The sequence below is a fragment of the Puma concolor genome, chromosome C1 (assembly GCF_028749965.1).
Source record: "Puma concolor isolate L17-30 chromosome C1, mPumCon1.1.hap2, whole genome shotgun sequence".
NCBI lineage: Eukaryota > Metazoa > Chordata > Mammalia > Carnivora > Felidae > Puma > Puma concolor.
This window is the reverse complement of record NC_141674.1, coordinates 36138006-36161892: the sequence shown is the minus strand read 5'-3', so window position 1 is coordinate 36161892 and position 23887 is coordinate 36138006. Positions and strand designations below refer to the sequence as shown.

Below are 23887 nucleotides of genomic sequence, written 5' to 3'. Positions count from 1 at the left end.
CATCCTCTGGGAAGCCATCCAGGCTCTAAAGGTCCCATAAACTAGGAGCTCCCATATCTTACACTTGTAGAGGGTCACTTGTGAAATCTGGCTGAAATTTGATATTAGGCCTAAAACTCTCAGGACTTGGTACATGCAATACGAAGGCATCTTCAGGAAGATCTGCAGCCATGAGTTACCATAACCAGCCCAGAAAAACTCCATTTTCTCTTGTATTTAGGGGACAAAATAATAAAGTGAAAAACTGCCTCTGACATTGGTTATTAAAATGGCAGGTTCTGACCTAGAGTCTAGTGCAGCAAAGTAGCCCTGTGGGTGGTCAGAATTAAATAACTCCCTTTAGGTAATGTAGGGCAGGCACTGTTTGGAATTCAGATCCAAACAATGCCTGATGCATAACACGTAATTGAACTAAGGGTCGGGTCAGAGGCAGCTCATATATGGAGGCTCTCCATTTACCTTGCATCCTGGGCATCTGTGAGGTCCTAATGGGATGGCTTTAGTACCAGTATCCTAAGCACCAGCACCCTTAGACTGGGCAGCCAGACTTTCAACCCCACCTTCCACATGGAAATACTCTAGGCAGTCAAGGATCCCAGTGAAGATCTTTTTTTTTTTTTTTACATTTAGTTGAGAGTAAGAGTGAGCAGAGGAGGGGCAGAGAAGGAGACACTGAATCTGAAAATCTTTAAACACAAGTTCAGACCAAGAGCTTTTTTAGCATCTTTATTTGAGAAGTCAAAACTGCAGATGGGGTAACAATTCGGATTCAAGTTGACAGTTTCAGCCTTTCTGTACAGAAAACAAAACTCCATCAACCAGCCTCCCCACAGATTCTCCCAAGCACATCCAAAGGGTCCAGTCTGTCCCTCAGCCACTTTCAAACCAGAAAGCTCATTTCTCTATAATTAGCACACCAGTTCTCAAGGTTTCCCCCACCACTCCCTCACAAGTTTTCTTCAGAGTTCTTTTTCCAGACAGGATTATTGGCCCCCAGTTGGAGACTAAGTGGATAAAAATACCAAGGGCTGACTCAGAGGCGGTTATCAGCTCACAAAGTCCATCAAACAGAAGTATCAGCACCAAAGAGCAAGATCTTCACCAAGTCTTGTTTTTGTAGCCCCCATCCAGGGACAGCACCACTGAAGGTTTGCAACACAGCTGAGTGCAGTATTTAAAATGGAAAAAGCATAGCACCATTGGAAGACAAAAGGCCTATAACCATGCTTGATTTAATCACCTCCACAATAGGTAGGAATTTGGATGAGAACAGTACAGAAAGGGAGTGGGGGGTGCCTTTGGCCACTATACAAAACCTGGAGCGTTCCAAGGCACAGATTCAGCCAATGTTTAAGAAAAAAATCATCAAAGCCTCAACCTTTGCTTACAATCTTTATTGAAGTTATACAAAAAGAATCCCCCCAAAGTGAAAAAATACATTATATACAAAAACACTTTCCCTCAGGAGGAAGGCTCTGCGCCCTCTCTTAACATGCAGTGCTTTCAACTGTTGCTCCGGCCTCCACGGTCCCCTCCACTGCTGCCCGGCTTTCAGCCTGATTCTCAGCCTGGAAGACAAACAGGGAGCCTGGGCATAAATGACCCTACCTAGTTTAAGCCATTCTGTCTTATATGTTGAGTAGAGGCCTTAGAGAAAGTAAACAGGTCTCTTAAAACCCTGCTTTGCTCCCTACATGAATAACGGCAATGACCACAAAATATAAGGCCATTTCCTAAATTTTCTAGAATAGGGCTGACCACGCCAATGTTTATAGGTTACCTGGAAAGGAGGAAGCAGAAGTAACCCAATGGTCTTGCCAATTAAATACCTTCTCATACATTCATTAGGACGGGACCTGTGGTATGTATATAGTTTCCATCTGTCAATGGGACATCCTACATTCCATAACCAAATCGTTTCCTGCACAGTGGATTAACTGAATGCAATCCTTATAAAAACAAACAGGCTCAAGGCGGGGAACATGCACTTAGGAGGACCAGTTTCCCCAGGCCCTGAGAACAAGGGGAAATAAGGCAAGAGTCCAAGCCCTCTTAACTGCCCACCTCCTCCTCCATGTTTTCTGAAACTTCATTTCCACTGGAGACGGCATCCCCACTGCCTCCATTCACCTCCAGCTCTTGTTTGGCTTTCTTTGCATCATCTTTTCGGGGACTTTCTTCCTCTGGTTTCCTCTGAAGATATAATTGTGAGCTTCACAAATGTGCTGGATATTTTTAAAAGAACTGCAGAACTTTTTAACAGTCCCTTTACTCCTCTCCTCCCCTGCCGCTGCCACCCCATGGTTTTGCAGCACCAGGATCCACAGGTCTAAGGGTCTTCTCCCATGGCCACAGAGGCAGAAGCCAACCTGAGTTCAATACAATAAATTGGTCTGCCAAAACATACCAATTCAGCCTCCCTAGTGGAAAGGTGGGGTAGGGTAAGGAGATCTAAACAATAACCAAACCACAATTTTGGGAGTCAGAAACAAAGGAATCAGTCTCCCACAAGAGGAAAAAAAAAAACTATTGTAACTACAGGCAGAGTCAGGAGTGTAAGTATCAGCAGGTCTGCTGCTGAATGACTACTGTCAAAACTTGCCTGTTTCCTAAGATGAGCCATGAGACCAAGTCTCCTCAGCAACTTTTCTGATTTGATACTCCTAGGCCAGAAGAGGCCTGGAAATTTTTGTTAGAAGACATATTCAAGTGAAAACTACGTTCACTCAAATCCTCACCAACTTTGCAAAATGAGTGTCTTATTGCATCAAATATTAGGGAATGCATTCCCCATGTATCATTTGAAGCAAAAAACAAAACAAAAAGACTGGAAAGACAGAAATGACCACATGTACATTTACCTTCTTTCTGACAAGGTGGGAAATATCAGTCACACAGTTAGATGAGGAAGCACCATCTGTTGGCTTTCTACTGGCAACCTGGCAAAAAGGACTTTGTTAGCAACGTACAGCTACATGAGGCCAACAGACCTGATGTTAAGTGACAAAAACCACCCGCATACTCACCATGGAGACTGAAGTGCCTCCTCCACTAGGAGTGAAACCTGAAGTAGAGCTCTCCACCTGTTTGGGAGGTGACAGACCCAAGTGGGGCCCAGGACAAAACCCACCAGGTCACCCACAGTCCTACAACGGTACTGACCATCCAAAAAACTGATTCTGATTAAGACCTCAAATACTAGCGGGCTTCCTTATAGAAGCAATATCGTCCACCCACCTCCACCTACACCTGCCATCCCCAAACTGGGAGCTTAGGCAGTGTAGATGTTAAATTAACCCCTCTGTATCATGTCATCACCAGGAGGGTAGGACACTCCCTGACATTCCAGCAGCCAAAAGCAGAGCCAGGAAATGTGGGGCTAAAAGCCATCATCAATACCTTGCTAATCTAAATAGGAGTTCTCAAAGATGGAAGTAATAGCTAACATTTATTAAGCGAACACTATTTGTATTGTCATAAGTATTTTAACCTAAGTATTATTATCCCCATCTTACAGATGAGTCAACTAAGGCAAAGAAATGTTAAGTAACATGCCTATAGCCACACACAGTAAGCAGCAGATACAGAGCTCAAACCCAGTATGGCTCCAGAGTGTCTTCTCTTAAGCATTATACTATCTTAAGCATTATACTATCTGATAAGAATAATTAAATTCTCACATTCCTTCAAACAACCAGCTCCCTAGAAACCAAGTCATGGTTCCTAGACAAATGGAACACTAATACCATGATGACTTCCAACAATATCATACTATTACCAAAACTTTAAAAGGAAACCAAACCAACCAGAGTTGCTTTCAGAGCCAATTCAGCTACATTCCCACTACGCTGGGACTCCTTTGCATCTTCTATCTTCTCTCTAATTTCAGGTAGCAGTTCCTTCAGCTCCTCAATTTCTTTTTCATATTCAGAAGATGATCCATCAGCCTCCTTCATCTGCTCACTTAGTACAGCTACAAAAAACAGGCTAAAGTGATCACTAATAGTTAACCACAAGGGGATCCATTTTTTAAAAATCTTGTCAATTACTGGATCCACCAAGCTTAGCATCAAATAGCTGATGCTCACTCACCCATTCTCTTCTCAATTACTTCAATGGATTTGCTGAACTGTGCCACTGCCTCATCATACTGAGAGTTGTACCCATAGGCCAAGCCCAGCTGGTAGTGGGTCTCTGCAAGGAGACGGTCATGGGCTTCCAGGTACTGTTCTTGAAGGTTTAGGCAGGCCTGGAACTCCTCCACAGCTTGGACATAATTCTCTAATAAAGAGAAAAAGAAAAGCAAGCAAATGGATAGCATTTAATATTTCTAAATTTTATTTTTTTTTATTTAATATTTCTAAATTTTATTTTATTTTTTATTTATTTTTTAAAACGTTTTATTTATTTTCGAGACAGAGAGAGACAGAGCTTGAACGGGGGAGGGGCAGAGAGAGAGGGAGACACAGAATTGGAAGAAGGCTCCAGGCTCTGAGCCATCAGCCCAGAGCCCAACGCAGGGCTCGAACTCACGGACTGCGAGATCATGACCTGAGCCGAAGTTGGACGCCCAACCGACTGAGCCACCCAGGTGCCCCAATATTTCTAAATTTTAGACTATCCTACAGGAATGCTCTATTTTACATTTCATTTTCTTTGTAGCATCTCTAGGATCCTTGACTATAAACAATATCAAAATAACAAAAAACAAAACAAACAAAAAAAACTACTGAAAGACTTCAGTTAGGGGAGATTATTCACACAGCTCTAGGAGCTACAGGAACCCAAACTAACTGTCCTTTAAAGCCAACTGCCCACAACTTATGATCAATCAAGCTGAATTTTAAGGAATCAGAGGAAGAATGGGGGCGGGGGGACATTAAAGGAGAGAGTAAAATGAAAAATGTATTACCAGATTCAACACTAACTTCTCCAAGTTTAAGATGTGCCTGCGCAGCATAAAGCTGAGCTTCTTTTGTTTCTTGCCTAAAAGAAGGAAAAGATGATCAGAAACCTTAACAGCATTTGCCCAAGCCTAACTGGTATTCTATTTTCATTCAACCTCCGAACTCCCAACCTGAGCCTAGACACACCAAAAGTTTTACCTTTTAAAAATAATCTTTGCTAAATCCAGCATATCCCAGGCAAGCTCTAGATTCCCAATCTCTTCCTCTTCACTTTCTTGAAGAGACTAAAAAGTATATCCAAATCATTGGTATTAGGCAGCAGTACAAGACAGGCATCTTTAGATTACAAATCTAAATGTATAACTAAGAAAAAGCTATGATAATAATCAGGCATACCCTAGTAAGCTACAGTCCTACAAAAAGAAAGCAGAAATTGATACTGAACAAATAATTTACCTTGTTTTCAAGAATGGATTCATTTGGTGTTTCTTCAGCCTTGTCATTTTCTTTATCCTCCTCTTCTGAGCCTTCAGTTTCTGCAAGCAAAAATTACTCAGTATTGAGAATACTAAGGATATCTTTTAACTAGTCAGAAGTTCCAATAAATGTCGGTTGAATAACCTATATTCTGAGGTAGAACAGGCCAGATGCTAAGTCAGTTAATATTTGAACTGGATAGAAATATAAAGCCAGTGATTACAGTCTAATTCATGTGTAATCTAGATTTAGATTGTATAATCTTATGGCGTCTATGGTTTATACCTTCAGTGATCAGAAGGCTGAAATGTTTCTCTTCTAAAAATCATTCCTGATCTCTCAGATCAAGACATATTAGCTATTGTAGCCTTTTGGTTACTAGAAGTTCCCATCTACTCAGCCAGAAGCAAATGGAGACCTCAGCCAGTGTTCCTGGGGTCTTTAGGCCACTTGTTAGAGAATACTAACAAGCTGACAAAGTATGAAAAGTTAAATTACCCCAGTCCATTCAGATCAAGAATGCTCAAGAGACTAGCTTTCCCACAACAGAGCTGTAGAGAGAAAAGCATAGTCCTTACCAACTCTCACCAATGAGCATGCCACAGACTCCAGCCAGCTCTAGCACATACAGAAATGAGTGAGCACTACCACAACCAATTATTCTACTCCAGTATAATGTTAAAATTTGCAACCATACTGACACTGTATTTTACCATACTGGCATACACTCACAAGTCAAATGCCTAGTAGAAGGACAGTCTGCTAATAAATAGCTCTATTCACCACATGAAGCTCAGAATATCAAGCGATTAAAAATGGGCTTATAGGGGCGCCTGGGTGGCTCAGTCGGTTAAGTGTCCGACCTGGCTCAGGTCATGACCTCGTGGTTTTTGAGTTCAAGCCCCACGTCAGGCTCTGTGCTGACAGCTCAGAGCCTGGAGCCTGCTTTAGATTCTGTGTCTCCCTCTCCCTCTGCCCCTCCCCTGCTCATGCTCTAACTCTGTCTTTCAATAATAAATAAACGTTAAAAAAAAAATTTTTTTTTTTTTAATGGGCTTATGGGGGCACAAACAATTCACAAACTGGGTATAATGTGCCTACCTCTGCCATCTTTCATTAAGCATTTTTAACACAAGCAAAATATTGTCTCTTAACAAGCTATTATGAGAACATGAATATGGCAATTAGGCCTTAGGAAGTCAGGCTAAAGGACTTTTATCTGTCTAGCAATTCTGGTTCAGGATGGGAACAGGCAAAGAAAATTCCTAAACATTATAAATTAGTAGGACAATCTAACAAAGTCCTTTAAGAAGGGCACCTGGCTGGCACAGTCAATGGAATGTGTAACTCTTGATCTCAAGATTTTAAGTTCTAGCACCACACTGGGTGTAGAGATTACTTAAATAAATAAAATTAAAATTAAATTAAAAAAAGAAATCCTCTAAGAATCAATTACAAGTTACAAGCTAATTAACCTCTTTGGTAAACTGTTTTATCAAATGAGTCACTTTTCCCGTTGACCATGTGATATAGTGCTTCTGAAATAAATACCCACCATCACACACCATTATATATCCATGCCCAAATTTCCAAGATGTTTGTATACTTAGTACACTGTTAAAACTAGATGGTAATGAAGCCCGTTCTCCAGGAGAATGTGCAAAACGGGTGAAGTAAATCTATGAAACATTTTACCTTCACAATTTGTAGAAAAAATTAACAAAATGTGTATGGTTATTCTCTATTTTTAATTATCTGGTATCTGTTCCTACTCATACCAGAATGCTAGGTGACATCTAATTTGGCATAAGGTCTTACTGAGTTTTACATCAAATTTTTAAACTAAAACTCTTATGATAATGTTGAGAAAATATTGGTTTTCCTGCAGAAATTTGTACTACTTTCATGGGATGGTAGAGAAGCAGCTAGGTTAATGAGAAAGCCATTACTTTAAAGTGATACTTTCCAATCTGGTAATCTATACTCAGGTATTAATAGGAATTGCCCTGATGTCCTCAGTAAAGTGATCTGTTAAAATATTTTCCAAACTTCTTTGAAAGTGGAATCTTCTTTGTAGTATGCCTATTATCATCCTTTGGAGAAAGGGAAACACAGTTTTATACCATTTCTCTAATTTGTTGCCTGTTCAAAAGTTAAGGGCACAGAATGGTGCAAAGAAGAAAATTCCTCTTAAAGACAAAGTAAAGGCAATCTGCTGGTTCTTTGGTTATTCTAGCACTCCCACAGGACTAAGTCAGGTAAACACTACAGACTGACCAGTAGTCTGAGCATGGCCAAGCTCTGTGCCTACAATTTAAAAACTTTGTTTACTTATCAATCCTATCTAGTGTGACAATCAGAAAAGAACAGATAAGTTATCTTTATTAGGGATAAATGCCATTTTAAGAGAGGTGGTAGAAAATGGGATTTTAAGAGAAAACCTCTGGGATACCTGGCTGGCTCAGTTGGTAGTATATGTGACACTCGTGATTTTGGGGTTGTGAGTTTGAGCCCCCTGTTAAGTGTAGAGATTACTTAAAAATAAAATCTTAAGGGGCACCTAGTTGGTTCTGTCAGTTAAGCTTCCAACTTGGGCTTACGTCATGATTTTACAGTTCAGGAGTTTAAGCCCCATGTCGGGCTCTGTGCTGATAGTTCAGAGCCTTGAGCCTGCTTCAGATTCTGTGTTTCCCTCTCTCTCTGCTCCTCCCCCACTCATGCTCTGTCTCTGTCTCTCAAAAATAAATAAACGTTAAATTTTTTTTTTTTTTTTTTTAAATAAAATCTTAAGGGGTGCCTGGGTAGCTCAGTCAGTTAAACTGCCAACTCTTGATTTCAGCTCAGGTTATGCCCTGGCAGTTAATGAGATTGAGTCCCACTTTGGGGTCTGTGCTAACAGCACGAAGCCTGCTTGGGATTCTCTCTTTCCCTCTCTCTCTGCCCCCCCACCCCCTGCCCCACACTTGTGTGCACTGTCTCAAAATAAACAAACATTAAAAATTAAAAAAAATAAAAAATCAAAATTCTTAAAAGATAAAGAGAGAGAAAAAAAAACAACAACCCTTATAAGATTTCTGCAAAGGGACACCTGGGTGGTATAGTTAGGCATCTGACTTGGGCTCAGGTCATGATCTCATGGTTCGTGGGTTCAAGCCCTGCATCAGGCTCTGGGCTGACAGTGTGGAGGTCTGCTTGGGATTCTCTCTCTCTCTGTTCCTTCCCCACTTGCTCACATGCTCTCTCAAAATAAACTTAAAAAAAAAAAAAAAAATTCTGCAGGCTAGTGTTGCCACATAAAGAGAAATAGAGCACAGAGAGTTGAGAGCTTGGGCCCTAGAGCCAGAAGGTTTGGGTACCTCAGCCCTCCACTTATTGGCTATATGACTAAGGCAAATTGCTTAACCTCTTTCTGCCATTTCTTCATTTGCTTTTTTTTTTTTTTTTTTTTTTTGAGACAGAGATCATGAGTGGCGAAGGGTATCCCAAGCAGGCTCCACACTGTTAGCATAGAGCCCTACTCAGGACTCGAACCAACCGAGATCATGACCTGAGCCAAAATCAAGAGTGGGACGCCTAAATGACTGAGCCATCCAGGTGCCCCTGCCATTTCTTCTTTTGTAAAATATGGAAAACTACCTTCTTTAGAAGTAGAGTGGTAGCTGGGATAAGACTAAAAACTGCAACTGATGACTCCTAGGGCTTTTATAAGTGTTTTGAAAAGAGTGACCAGAAAGTTTTTGATAGGAGATGGATTAAAGGAGATAAAACTACCTTCCTCACTGTGAGGTAGGCTTGGGGACAGCAATACATTCATGTCAGATCTAGAGTTGGATTCTAGTACTATGACTTAGTATTTGACCCTAAACATGTAACGTAACCCCTAAGCCTCAATTTCCTCATGGCTGTAAGTGGAGTAATACTACCTACTTCATAGTATAATCTTGGAGTAAAAAATGTATGTGAGAAAGCTCTAACAATGTCACTTGTGATCCCACAGAATAGTTTTTGAACTGGAGAAATAGGACAGCTCTACTGTAGCTTATTATTCAAAGTCCAACTTAAAAGAGCCAGCAGAACTTCTTACTGTCTTTGCTCACTATCATTAAAGATCAAGACATGGTAGTTTCTTAAAAATTGAGGTAATTATGGGGCGCCTGGGTGGCGCAGTCGGTTAAGCGTCCGACTTCAGCCAGGTCATGATCTCGCGGTCCGTGAGTTCGAGCCCCGCGTCGGGCTCTGGGCTGATGGCTCAGAGCCTGGAGCCTGTTTCCGATTCTGTGTCTCCCTCTCTCTCTGCCCCTCCCCCGTTCATGCTCTGTCTCTCTCTGTCCCAAAAATAAATAAACGTTGAAAAAAAAAAATTAAAAAAAAAAAAAATTGAGGTAATTCAGTTCTGTGCTTTTTCCATAAAGAACTCCTAAAACCCAATAAGCAGCCCAATGGTGCTACCACTTAGCCAATTCATTTCTGGTTACCATGCCTGTGCTGGCTGGAGTGCAGCGACCTGCACATAGGTAGAATGTATTTTACCAGGATGAGCTGCAAGTACTGATTGTTTGTTTTTGAAAATCTAAAAGTAAAGAGAACTCTTGAAGTAGTCTGGCACTTATATGAAGTAGTAACTATTAACTAGAATATACCTGTGGTTATTAATACCAACGTTAGATGAACCTTACAGACAGTAGAATCCTCAAATGATAGTACAACTCAAGTCAGACGTGCCAGTTATCTAATTACTAATTAGAGGCTTATACATCTTGATGGAATTGAATCAAAATTAGACCAATACTATACAAAGCATCCAGACACTTTATAACGTCCTAAGTAACAAAAACTTCAGTTTAGCAGCCAAAGCAAGCATGAAATGAGGGGGAAAGCAGCAAGAGAGCTAACAGTTAAGTTTTTCATTATCTTTTGGAGGGGCTAATTTAAAACTAATGTGAATAAGCCTCTAAGTACTTCCTGAAGACTAAAAGTCAGTCACCAGAATTCTTTCACTGTGGTTAACTGCCTTCATTTAAATGGCATGCCTGCTTAAGTGTACCAATTCACTGGATTCTACTGTTCTAATCCTGCTTCCTAAAGCAGAGAATAGGAACCATGTGAACAGTAAATTTAAAAATCCAGAGGCATGCAAGTGAACATCCATTCAGCATTCTCTGCCAGCCTAGCCCACTATTTCCCTACCTACTCCACCACCCTCCATCCACCTTTATTGGCTAGTACAATACAAATTACTGATAGCTAGCCAAGTCTCAGAAATCAGAGAGAAGGCCTATTTTGCAGTTAGTAAAAGCGTTAGTTTATAAGCCAGCTAAAGACTTGCTTTTGATTTAACTTGCTAAACTTATCACAATCTTCTTAAACTACCCCCATTTTCATTTAGCCCTTTCCTAATCCAAAGGCAGACGGAAAATCCTGAATGGAAGGCTGACTTTTACCCATGATTAGTGAGTCAAATCCAGAATGTACTCCACCCACTGCAGCTCTTGCATATCCCGGTTACCTTCACCCTCTTTCATCTGTTCTTCTCTCTCTTGTGTTTCTTCATTAGCAGCTATCTTAACTTTGTCTTCAGGGCATTTCTCAGTAGCCCCCTGGGCTACCTTGGTCTCAACCCCATCTCCAGCTGCCTCAGACTCTTCTGTGGACAGCTTAATCTCCTCCTGGCTAGGAACCAACTCTGCCCTGACCTTCTCCTCTAGTCCTGAGCCATCTTTTGTTTCTGTCAGTCCTTCTGCATTAGTCTGTTGTTCAACAGGAGTCTGATCTCCTGCAGCTGACAGTCCATTGACTGCACCATCCTTAGGGAGAACTGTGATCTCCTGCCCAGGCTTCTCAGAGACTTCTGACCCAGCTTTTACAGCTGAGGACTCTGCAGCCTCTACTGTCACCTCTGGTGACTCTTCAGCAGGAGGCACTTCTTGCCCTACCAGCTGCTCAAGAACAGCCTTTCCTGACTCATTTTCAGAGGCAGCTACCTGCTCCTTTGGCTCATCCCCACCCACATCCACTGGCTTGACTGTTGAATCTATAGGCTCTGCTTCTGCCTCCACTGCAGTACCCTGCTTTTCAAGAGTCGTATCAGACTGCTCTTCTAAAGCTTGTTTTGGCTTCTCCTCTATGCTCACAATTACTTCTCCCTGCTTTTCTTGACCTCCTTTTTCTCTGCATTCTTCTTGGATGTTAGTTCTACAAACTGATTTTTCTTCCTCAGCATCTGGTGCTTCCTCCTCTGGTCTCTTCTCAGAAGTGACCTTGGCTTCATTCAGTCCTTCTGGTGCTGCTGTTTCTTTTGCTTCCTCAGTGGTTTCAGCTAACTGATCTGGAGTGGATTCAACTTTTTCCTGTAGTTCCTGTGCAGGCTCACTTATATCCATATCTTCTCTTCCACCCTTCTCCATTTCAGTCTCCTGCTCTTTATCAATTTCAGGCTTTACCAGAGACTGGTCTTCTGGTTTTTTTGCTTCTTCTTTTTCTCCCATGGCGTCATAAACCTGTTCTCTCAACTCTTCCCTTGCTTCCTCTACATGGTTAAAGAACATGAAGCATAAACATGTCTTCGAGTTTAGTGATAAAGGCATAAACGGAAACTAAAAATACATTCCCTTTAAACCCTCAAACAACCTGGCTTAAATTTTAGCGATGACCTAAAACTTATCTACCCCCTTGAGAAAAGCAAAGGGAAAAAGTCCCAGATAGCAGAGCAACTTATTGCAAAAGAAACCCAAGCTCCTTAAATTAGATACTCTTTTACTTGAGCATTCTGATTATCAGTTAGGTAAGAGATGCCAAGCTTTATTCTCTCCTCTGAACATTATAAACCTCCAACTGACATGTAAAACTCTAGTAGCCAAACTCTACTTAGAATTAACATTTAATTTTCTTAGCCACAAAAAGTGTAAAGACTCCAAAACCATGACTATTAAAATCACTGAGCTGCACAGACTTTTAAAATTTTTGCATCAGAAAAATATTTAAAGTTGTTATGTATTTAAAAATATCAATTTAACACATTTATTGGGGAAATTAAGTTTTCCTCTTACAAAAGCCTGCTGTCAGTTTCAGTAATTGGCTACCTCCACTGCAGTCTCCACTAGATGCAGGTTATTTACCCCCTAGCAACTTAGGGAGAGACCATCCAGGATAGGGAGAGCCTTACTTCCATCATCTGTACACAAGAAATATACGTCGCATCTTCTGAATGTCACATGCAACTCCACATACCATCTATGTTATCATTATTTTCTACCAGAGATTCGTCTTCTGTTTTTTCTCCTTCCTCCTCTTCCACATGCACACCTTCCAGGGCGTTTCCCAACACACCATTCTCCATTCTAGGAGAACAAAAGGAGAAGAAAGCACCAGAGGTATGATGGATAGAACTAACAGTTTTTCTAAGACAAAAACTACAGTCCTATATTATAAAAGCAACAGAAGAGCAATCAAGCGCAGGAAATATAAACTAAGTTTTCAGAGACGAAAAGCAACAATCAAAACTAATATAAATTAAGACTGTAAAAGTACTGAAAGAAAAAAGCATACCCTTCATCCAGCCACCTAAAAAATACTGATGACTCTTGTCAAAAGAACAAAATCAATAAATATATTCCCTTTACATTATAGCCATTGTATTTCCTAAACTTCGCATCCACCTGCATTTCTCTAGATGGCTTAAAAACATTCTGACAAGACTTTGATGACAAATCATGGGAATGATCTACAAATTAGAAAACTTACCAGATTAAACAGGGCACAAATTATTTGCTAGTTTGTGTACCCTCAATAGATTCTATTCTGGTTAATAAACTTCAGTGGAAAATACACAAGTTTCCAAGAGTTTAGACTACTTATGAGTTTTATTTACTAGAGATTCTCATATGCTAATGTTTTCAAATTGTCCTTCATTCAGTCCTTGTTAAGGATGATTGTTCTGGGCTGAGAGTGCTTTTAAGGATGACTGTTTTGGGATGAGAGTATTTTTAAAAGTTCTCTCTATACTGGACTTCAATAAATTATTGACCATTCACTAATAGAAACATCTCTGCCTCTAAAGAACCCAAAAGTCAAAACCCATGCATAACTTTACTCTGCTTCAAGTGCCTTTGAAAACTTCCATCAATATGTCCTGTTACTCCTAAACCCCCAGTTCACTTAGCTCATGTGAAATCACAAAGCTAGTAAACAATCCTGGCAAACAAAGAAACCTTAAGTTTTTTTTTTTTTTTTAATTTTTTTTTCAACGTTTATTTATTTTTGGGACAGAGAGAGAGACAGAGCATGAACGGGGGAGGGTCAGAGAGAGAGGGAGACACAGAATCGGAAACAGGCTCCAGGCTCTGAGCCATTAACCCAGAGCCTGACGCGGGGCTCGAACTCACGGACCACGAGATCGTGACCTGGCTGAAGTCGGACGCTTAACCGACTGCGCCACCCAGGCGCCCCGAAACCTTAAGTTTTTAAAGAGACCATCATAATGTTACACAAAACACCCTACTTAAAAACTGTGGCTTAAAAGACATACCTTGCCAACTCCAGAAGTGATTTCCCATAGAAAAAGAAGGCTTCTCCACACTCATTAGCGGTCTCTCCATACTTCTTACCTCTACAAAGAGAAGAGACATCTAAGACCTGAATTAACATCTAGTCTAAAACATTCATTTCTAGTTCTTTAAACTCTAAAATGACATTTCTTCAGTAACACATCTCTCTAGGAAACCAATATTCCCCTCCTCTTGCTTTCAAGTCAAGGTGAAAGGGTTATTGCCTGGTCTCTCTACATATACATTCCAATTAACATCAATTTGCTATGGTTAGAGTATATAATCTTAAGAGACAAACTACATTAAATAGATATTTCTTCTGCTAGAAGATGGGTGTCAGTATAGGCCAGAATAGTTAAAGGACCTTTAGCTGGAACCTAAAAGACGAATAAAATATATGGAAAGACATCATGTTATAGAGGGTAAGACTCTCTGGAGTCAGACTGTCTGGGTTCAAATCACATCGCTAAACTTTAGCTGTATAACCTTAGACTCACAGTGCCTTAATGTAGAAATGTTAAGAACTGCTCAAAGATCTAAGAATTGAATTAATGTATACAAAAGTACGATGCTTAGACATACAGACAGCACTATATGTAAGTTTTAGCTATTAATCTCTAGACAGGGTGGCTCAGATCATTAAGCATCCAACTCTTGATTTCGGCACAGGTCATCATCTCCTCATTGCGGAATGAAGCCCCATGTTGGGCTCCATGCTGATCCTGGACCCTGCTTGGAATTCTGTCTCTCCCTCTCTCTTTGCTTGCCCCTCCCCCCATTCTCAAAGTGAATAAACAAGCATTAAAAAAAGCAAAAAAAAAAAAAAAAAAAAAAAAAGGAATTAGACACGATATTAATGCAGACATCTAGGAATAAGATTCTGCTCTATTGGGAGAAATAGTGGGGTTGAGACAAGAATGGACTGATACGACCCTGACTGAATAAGAAGGAATGAAAAAGCCAGAGGCTTTTAATCACTGTGAGCCTGAAACCCAGTTTTATTATAAGGATTTCTATTATAAGGAGGATTTCTTCAACTCAACTCCATATAACTACTCAACTCATCAGGGAACATGACTAACTTCAACTGCTACTGGTAACAGGATGTTACCTATATTGAGAAACTAGCTCAAACCAGGTCATAGGCTGAAAGGCTATTGCTTGAAGATTCAACTTAAATTTCTTCTCTTCCAGTTCCACGGATACATAAACTCTTTGGTTAAAATAAATCACTTTTGAGGCACTAAATAAAGCTAATCTGCTTCCTCATGATGTAGATATATATGGCCACCTAGTGGTAGCTGCCAACTTCCAGATAGTTGCAACAGAGAATAAAGGTGCTAACAATATGAAAACTTCTGCACTTATATCAGCATTTGTGGTAGGGTGGCCGTTATGGCTTACCTGGGACTTTTTTTTTTTTTTTAAGAGAGAAAAGAAAGCACTTGAGCAGGTAAGGGGGGGGTGAGGGAGGGAGGGTGGGAATCTTAAGCAGGCTCCATGCTCCGAGCCTGACGGGGGGGGGGGGGGGGCTCGATCCCACCCTGGGATCATGACCTGATCTAAAATCACAAGTTGGGGCGCCTGGGTGGCGCAGTCGGTTAAGCGTCCGACTTCAGCCAGGTCACGATCTCGCGGTCCGTGAGTTTGAGCCCCGCGTCAGGCTCTGGGCTGATGGCTCAGAGCCTGGAGCCTGTTTCCGATTCTGTGTCTCCCTCTCTCTCTGCCCCTCGCCCGTTCATGCTCTGTCTCTCTCTGTCCCAAAAATAAATAAAAAAGTTGAAAAAAAAATTTAAAAAAAAATAAAATAAAATAAAAATAAAATCACAAGTTGGTTGCTCAACTGAATTACCCACCCAGGAGCCCCTACGGCTTGCTTGGGACTTTGAGGAGTTTCCCCAGACACAGAACTTCCAATGTTAAATTAGAAAAGTCCCAGAACAGGGGCGCCTGGGTGGCTCAGCTGGTTGGTCGTCCAACTTCAGCTCATGATCTTGCGGCTTGTGGGCTCAAGCCCCGCATCAGGCTCTGTGCTGACAGCTCAGAGCCTGGAGCCTGCTTCGGATTCTGTGTAGCTCTCTAGCTCTGCCCCTCCCCCACTCATGTTCAGGCACGTGCGCACTCTCTCCCTCTCTCAAGAATAAATAAAATATTAAAAAATAAAAAATTTAGAGAAGTCCCAGAACAAAGCAGGACAGGTTGGCCACCCTAATCAGTGGTGGTTGGAAAACAAATTACCTTACTCAGGAAAAGCAAAGACCAAAATTGCTCAGTGAAATGTAAGTCTCATCATTAGTTACAGGAATAAACTTGTACATGAAAAATATCCAATCTTTTAAAATTCTTTCCCCCACAAGACAACCACATATATACATATATATATATATACACATACATATATATTTGTATATATATATATGTATTTATATGTATTTGAGCAGAGAGAGAGGGAGAGAGAATCCTAAGCATGCTCCCCACTGACAGTACAGAGCTCAATGCAGGTTCAGACCCCAAAACCATGAAATCATGACCTGAGCCAAAATCAAGAGTCAGACGCTTAACCGACTCAGCCATCCAGGCACCAGAAGACAACCTTTTAACGAACAAAATATAGCACATCATATCAAAACACAGTACTTACAAAAGACTAGCTGCTTCCTGGAATGCATTGACAGCTGCTGGAATATCCCCCATCACCAGATGTTTCTGTCCTAAACCCAACAGTTTCTTAGCTTCATTATCCACATCCAAACTGCAAGAAAAAAGTTTTTCAAGTGTCAAATACTGTTTAAAACCCACATTTTTTGGAATACCTGCTATGTATTTTTTTAATTTTTACTTTAAAGAGAGTGCAAGCAGGGAAGAAAGGCAGAGGGAAAAGAGAGAGAATCTTAAGCAGGATTCTTCACACACAGCATGGAGCCAGCATGGAGCTGGATCCCACGACCCTGGGATCATGACCTGAGACAAAATCAAGAGTCAGACAATCCACTGACTCACCCAGTGCCCTGAATACCTGCTACATTTAAACCATTATACTTTAACCTCTTTAAACCTCTGACCACTGTGGCAAGGCCTAGCTAACTCACATTTATTTATCACTATAAAATCAAAAGAAATCCTGGGACGCCTGGGTGGTTCAGTCAACTAAGCATTTAACTTCAGCTCAGGTCATGATCTCACGGTTCAAGAGTTCAAGCCCCACATGGGGCTCTCTGCTAGCAGCACAGAGCCCAGTTTGGATCCTGTCTCCCTCTCTCTCTGACCCTCTCCTGCTTGCTCTCTCTAAAAAATAAACACTAAAAAAAAATAAATAAATAAATAAACAAACGTCCAGCTTCTGTTCAAGTCATGACCTCACGGCTCATGAATATTCAAAGATAAGTTAACATTTGCCAGGCATGTAATGAATAAGGAGAACTAAGTAACTTACAATTTAATATTTTAATCAATGTGAAAAACCAGAAGACATCGCTGTCAGGAGGATGCCATACTTTATATATTTTTTAAATTTTTAATGTTTATTTATTTTGAAAGAGATAGAGACAAGAGTGTGAGCAGGGGAGGGGCAGAGAGGAGACACAGAGTACGAAGCAGGCTCTAGGATCTGAGCTGTCAGCACAGAGCCCGATGTGGGGCTTGAACCCATGAACTATGAGATCATGACCTGAGCCAAAGTCGGACACTTAACTGACTGAGCCACCCAGGTGGCCCAAGACTATACTTTAAATTACACACAAGTATAGGGGATTCTCTGGGTGGCTATGACCTCATGGCTCATGAGCTTCAGCCCTGTGTCGGGCTCTGTGCTGACAGCTCAGAGCCTGGAGCCTACTTCAGATTCTGTCTCCCTCTCTCTCTCTCTGCCCCTCCCCTGCTTGTGCTCTGTCTCTCTCTCTCTCTCTCTCTCTTTCTCTCTCTCTCAAGGGTGAATAAACATTTTAAAAAATAATAATTAAAATAATAATAATGATAATGTGGTGCCTGGGTGGTGCCTCAGTTGGTTAAGCATCCGACTTCGGCTCAGGTCATGATCTTATGGCTTGTGGGTTCAAGCCCCACATCCAGCTCTGTCTTGACAGCTCAGAGCCTGGAACCTGCTTCGGATCTGTCTCCTTCTCTCTCTGCCCCTCCCCCACTCATGCTCTGTTTCTCAAAAAATAAACATTAAAAAAAATTTTTTTAATAAATAATGACACTGCCCTCAAGTTATATAGTTCTTAAGTTTATGTTCCAGAGATAAAATCTAACTGTACTCTGTAAACAATCTTACCTATCCACTTTATCTGCAGAGGTAGAGGGAGCAGGAGCATCTTCTTCAATCCTGTAATGAAACATTAAGAGGAAACAAAAATGAGGTTATTTTAAGCCTGGAAATTACATAAATTAAGAAAAATATAAAGCCATAAAAAGAGGGTGCCTGGGTGGCTCAGTTGGTTAAGCATCCGGTTCTTGACTTCAGCTCAGGTCATAGCTTATAGTTCATGGGTTCAACCCCATGTTGGGCCTTATGCTGGCAGTGTGGGGCCTGCTTGGGATTCTCTCTGCCCCTCCCCCACTCTCACACTCTGGCTCTCTCTCAAAATAAATTTAAAAAATTTTTTTTAAAAAGCCTTAAGAAGAGCCACCATTTATTAAATGCCTGATAGGATATTAAGATCTTAAAACCAATATTTACTTCTATTCAATCTTCACTCATTCAAATATCTGTTAAATACGTATTTGCTAGTCATGAGATATACTACAGTGATGGTCACATCCTAGCTTTAAGTTTATGATTAGGTGGATGAAAGTGAAGTATTTATTATAATGCAACATATGCATTACTGAAAAATCTCACATTCTGCTTAACTTCTCACTAAAAATAAATTTTCTGTTCTTTAAAAAACAAAGAAGCAAAGTTTTCAAGAACATTCATTTTTTGAAAAGTTTTAATAAGTATCTTTAAAACATTTCATAGTTGTGGGGCACCTGGCTGGTTCAGTCAGTTGGGAAACCGACTGGTTCAAGTCATGATCTCATGGTTCCTGAGTTCAAGCCCTGCATCAGGCTCTGTGCAGACAGCTCAGAGCCTGGAGCCTGCTTCAGATTCTGTCTCTCTCTCTGCCCCTCCCCCACTTGCGCGCACTTGCCCTCTCTCAAAAAGAAACAGCATGCGCTTGCTCTCAAAATGAAACATTACAGGGGCGCCTGGGTGGCGCAGTCGGTTAAGAGTCCGACTTCAGCCAGGTCACGATCTCGCGCTCCGTGGGTTCGAGCCCCGCGTCGGGCTCTGGGCTGATGGCTCAGAACCTGGAGCCTGTTTCCGATTCTGTGTCTCCCTCTCTCTCTGCCCCTCCCCTGTTCATGCTCTGTCTCTCTCTGTCCCAAAAATAAATAAACGTTGAAAAAAAAAAAATGAAACATTACAAACTTTTTTAATTAAAAAAAAAAACAAAAACATTTCATAGTGGCGTTTACTGAAAAGGCCTAGAAATAACGACCAACTCAGTAGCAATGAGTACCCCACCCCTCGCACCCAGATTAAATGCCTAAAATCCCATTCCTCACTAAAAGGAACCAAGATTCCATTGAGAAGTTAACAGATTCTAAGCTGGGACAGGGAAGATACAAAGGTGACTTTGGCTTTCATGCCAGAAAGCAACAAAGCTATTTCTAGTAACGACTTAGGAGTTCTATATACTTATGGTCATGCCAAAAGGAATTATAAAGCAAATATGGGGAATCCAGGGAAAAGCAGATGAATAGTTCTTTGTGCCATTTTTGCAACTTTTCTATAAATTTGACATGTTTCATAATAATTTACAAAAATATTACAAAAGCAGATTCAAGAGCCAGCCTGGATAAAATCCCACTGGTGAAAAGAGTCAGTTTGAGCACCAAAAAAACAACAGCTACAATGGATTGAAAACTTCGAATATGTTTAAATCGATGCACTCTCAATGACACAAACAAAAACAAAGAACTCATTATCTTTGAAGAATAATAGGAAACCACTGCATTATTCTGAAAATTAGTAAATAAAGTGAGAGAAAAAGCTACAATTGTATTTGCATTTTCTTTACAATACAGTTGTATTTAGACAGGCTTTAAGATATGGTTGATTTAAGTTACTACTTAGGAATCCTGTAGATTATTTGGTATTAACTTAAATTCTTGCCATTTTAACCTGCTCTATTATCAGTTTTCATGTATATCCCAAAAGTAATATCCAGAGAAGGATATCATTTATATCATTTATAAATGTGCCCCCAAAGCACACCAGATCTCAAATGAGACCCAAGAATGCTGTTAACTGGTGAAATGGAGAAAAGGAAAAGAAAGAACACACAGAAAGAGGCAACCTGACTACCAGGTACTTTATACTACCAAGTATTACTCAGAAGCAATAAATTAGAATTGGGAGTACATACCACAAGAAAGCTACAAATATGATAATAAATAGAAGCTTAAAAGATAGGGGCGCCTGGGTAGCTCAGTCGGTTTCAGTGTTTGATTCTTGATTTCGGCTCAGGTCATGATCACATGATTTGGGAGTTCGAGCCCGGCATCTGCACTGACAGTGCAGAGCCTGCCTGGGATGCTCGTGTGGGCACTCTCTCTTCCTTCCTTCCGTCTCTGTTTCTGCACCCCCTCCCCCCAATAATCTCTTAAAATAAATAAATTTAAAAAACAATTTTTTTAAAGGAAGCTATAGGGGCGCCTGGGTGGCTCTATCAGTTAAGTCTCTGACTTTTGGTTCTGGTCATGATCTCATAGTTCGTGGGTTCAAGCATCAGGGTCTGTGATGATAGCCCAGAGCCTGGAGCCTTCTTCAAATTCTGTTTCCCTCTCTGTTCCTCCCGTGCTCACACTCTGTCTCTCTCTCAAAAATAAAATAAACATTAAAAAGTTTTTTAAAAAAATAATGAAATAGGGGCGCCTGGGTGGCTCAGTCAGTTGAGCATCCAACTTCACCTCAGGTCATGATTTCACGTTCATGGGTTCAAGCCCCACATAGGGCTCTGTGCTGACAGTTCAGAACCTGGAGCCTGCTTCGGATTCTGTCTCCCTCTCTCTTTGCCCCTCCTCTACTCACACTCTCTCTCTCTAAAATAAACATTAAAAAAAATTTTTAATAAAAAATAAAATAATAATAATTAAAATAAAAAGGAAGATATGGAAGATTAAAAGGGCTCTCCTATTAGACAATTACTGACTCTCTCTCTCACACACATACACACAGAATGGAGTCCATTAGTTTTTCAAACTGGACTTTCTTCTTGTTTAGCTGTAACAAACTTATAAAGAAATGAAATAACACAAGCAAAATGGACAAAACAAATGATCAATGAAAAAACAGCTTACTCAATTCAGTAAATATTTAAATTCAACAGACATTTTAATTTTAGTGCCTACTGTATGCATTGGAGACCGTCTCCAACCAAACATTAAAACAGTAGAGGGGACACTTGTTTAGAAGGACAGAGAAAGGGAGGAGAGATTACATGACAGGTGGGGACTAACTATGTTGGAGTCAGAGTCCTAGAAAATGCTTAAATGCTTTGAAGATTAAAATAAAATAAAAAAAAAAGTCAGTTACTTTCAGCAGAATCCCAAATCTTTGCTTCCAACTCCTAATCCTTTTGTGAATATATTAGTCAACAAGTTTGATGAAAAGCCCTGAGGAATGGGGAAAAACCGGGTTGAAAATAGAGAGACTTCAAAGCTAGAGCCATAGGGATGAGGCACAGTTTAAAAGGCAGTATTTAGCTGCAGGTAAGTAAGTAGACAGATAATCTGCCCAGAATCCTGGAATTATGGCTTTGGATCCTTATCTACAAACACTTTCTGATCTAGCCAGTGATGTCTAACCCCTTAGTGAAGTTAGTCATTCTGGGCAGATTCCAACACATAGCTCCTCAAATTACCAGTGGTTGAAGGACCAGATTTTTTATTTCCAGTGTACAACAGATGGGTTTTTTGTTGTTAACAATCACTCCTTGCTGTATTTTTAAAAATTTATTTATTTCAGGGCGCCTGGGTGGCGCAGTCGGTTAAGCGTCCGACTTCAGCCAGGTCACGATCTCGCGGTCCGTGAGTTCGAGCCCCGCGTCAGGCTCTGGGCTGATGGCTCAGAGCCTGGAGCCTGTTTCCGATTCTGTGTCTCCCTCTCTCTCTGCCCCTCGCCCGTTCATGCTCTGTCTCTCTCTGTCCCAAAAATAAATAAATGTTGAAAAAAAAAAATTTAAAAAAAAAAAAAAAAAATTTATTTATTTCAGGGGCGCCTGGGTGGCTCGGTGGGTTAAGCGTCACACTTTGGCTCAGGTCACGATCTCACAGTCTGTGAGTTCGAGCCCCGCGTCAGGCTCTGTGCTGACCGCTCAGAGCCTGGAGCCTGTTTCAGATTCTGTGTCTCCCTCTCTCTCTGCCCCTCCCCTGTTCATGCTCTGTTTCTGTCTCAAAAATAAATAAACGTTAAAAAAAATTTTTTTTAATTTTATTTATTTTTAGTAATCTCTATACCCAATGTGGGGCTCAAACTCACAACCCCGAGATCAAGAGGCATATATATGCTCTTCCAACTGAGCCAGCCAGGCACCCCATCAAATGGATTTTTATAAAATAATGCTCACTCCAGGGGTACCTGGGTGGCTCAGGTGGTTAGGCATCCGACTCTTGATTTCCACTCAGGTCATAATCTTGCAGTTGTGAGATCAAACCTGCACTGAGCATGGAGCCTACTTGGGATTCTCTCTGCCTCTTGTTCTCTGCCCTCCCCCATTCACACTTTCTCAAAATAAATTTTAAAAAATTATGCTTATTCCAAATTTTTATACTTCTCTCTGTAGACCAGTAACAAACAGTTCACAAGCCACATTAGTCTATGGACCACACAATGTGGTAGTAACATTAACTGTCCAAACAGAGTATGAGCACTAAAAACAAACACATGAATGCTACATATATATACATGCTACAAACATCGAGGTACTCCAGTGGCAACAAAAATACACAAAATGTTTTATATCCCACACAAATGAGGAGTAAGGTGCAGTACTATTTAACTTTCACTGTTAGCCATGATGGAAGTTAACAGGTACCAGATTCACCCTCCCACCTCAAAAAAATAAAAAAAATGGCCAAGTACATGAAACATCAGTTTTCAACACTGAACAGTAGTAGCACAGGACAGTGATCTGAGAGAAGGGAAACAAATGAGATGAGTCCTACAAGTGTCCCCAACTTACTGCCTACAGAATTTTGTTCACAGCATAGAGGAGCAACCCAAAAGGAGTATTGTCTCACAGAATTGAGACAAGAGTTTGGGGCTTGGAGAGGCCTTGGTGGCTAGAATTTACAGGACAGAATGAAGAGATAGCAAGCTCAGATATCTGCAGAACATTCCCTCCAGCCTTTGGCTAACTGCTAATCAGCTTCTGCTTGAGAAAACTGAGGCCTATATAAGAATTACTTAGAAATGAGTAGATGAAACAATCTTCAGATATCACATAGGGTCTAGAATAACTCATGTTCCCAATAGCCAAGGTAGAAAGACCTATACCACACAGGGCAAGTACTGCTTTAGTAATGGAGTTAAATTAACACTGGAGACCTGTTCCAGGCCTGCCTAACAAAACATAAAGGCAATCCTCAATAGGACCAAACTGTTTCCAAGTAACTGCCTCCCAGAGTCAAAACAAACAACATACATACAGGGGCACCTGGGTGGTTCAGTCCGTTGAGCATCTGACTTGATTTTGGCTCAGGTCATGATCCCAGGGTTGTGGGATCAAGCCCTGCATGTGGCTCCTGCTTAAGATTCTCTCTCCCCCGCTCTTGTCCCTCTCCCCCACTCATGTTCATCAAAACAAAACACACACAAAAAACAAAAACCCAGCACTGCAACAAACCTCACAATGTCTGGTAAGTTACATAAGTAAAAAATTATCAGGCAAACAAAGAAGCAAGGAATTAAAA

General features: G+C 40.8%; 1 protein-coding gene and 1 long non-coding RNA gene across 7 annotated transcripts in view; one reads left to right on the top strand and one right to left on the bottom strand.

The window, feature by feature from the left end:
* Positions 1-711: 711 nt before the first annotated feature.
* Positions 712-23887, bottom strand: part of NASP (nuclear autoantigenic sperm protein) — a 43945-nt gene continuing 20769 nt past the window's right edge. For 3 of the 6 annotated variants that reach the window (XM_086716818.1, XM_086716819.1, XM_086716817.1), the window contains 14 exons: positions 18201-18251; positions 16569-16679; positions 13909-13989; positions 12612-12721; positions 10891-11910; positions 5364-5443; positions 5106-5191; positions 4913-4986; positions 4093-4281; positions 3807-3973; positions 3027-3083; positions 2862-2939; positions 2065-2193; positions 712-1568 (listed from right to left, as the gene is read on the bottom strand). In XM_086716818.1, coding sequence (XP_086572944.1) covers positions 1488-1568; positions 2065-2193; positions 2862-2939; positions 3027-3083; positions 3807-3973; positions 4093-4281; positions 4913-4986; positions 5106-5191; positions 5364-5443; positions 10891-11910; positions 12612-12721; positions 13909-13989; positions 16569-16679; positions 18201-18251 — 2314 coding nt within the window. In that variant the 3' untranslated portion in view covers positions 712-1487. The remainder of the gene's footprint in view (positions 1569-2064; positions 2194-2861; positions 2940-3026; positions 3084-3806; positions 3974-4092; positions 4282-4912; positions 4987-5105; positions 5192-5363; positions 5444-10890; positions 11911-12611; positions 12722-13908; positions 13990-16568; positions 16680-18200; positions 18252-23887) is intronic. The other 3 variants (XM_086716821.1, XM_086716820.1, XM_086716822.1) reach the window with 3 other exon arrangements.
* Positions 5450-10043, top strand: LOC147577984 (uncharacterized). The gene is made up of 2 exons (XR_015254674.1): positions 5450-9523; positions 9767-10043. It is a non-coding gene; the product is annotated as an uncharacterized LOC147577984 (long non-coding RNA).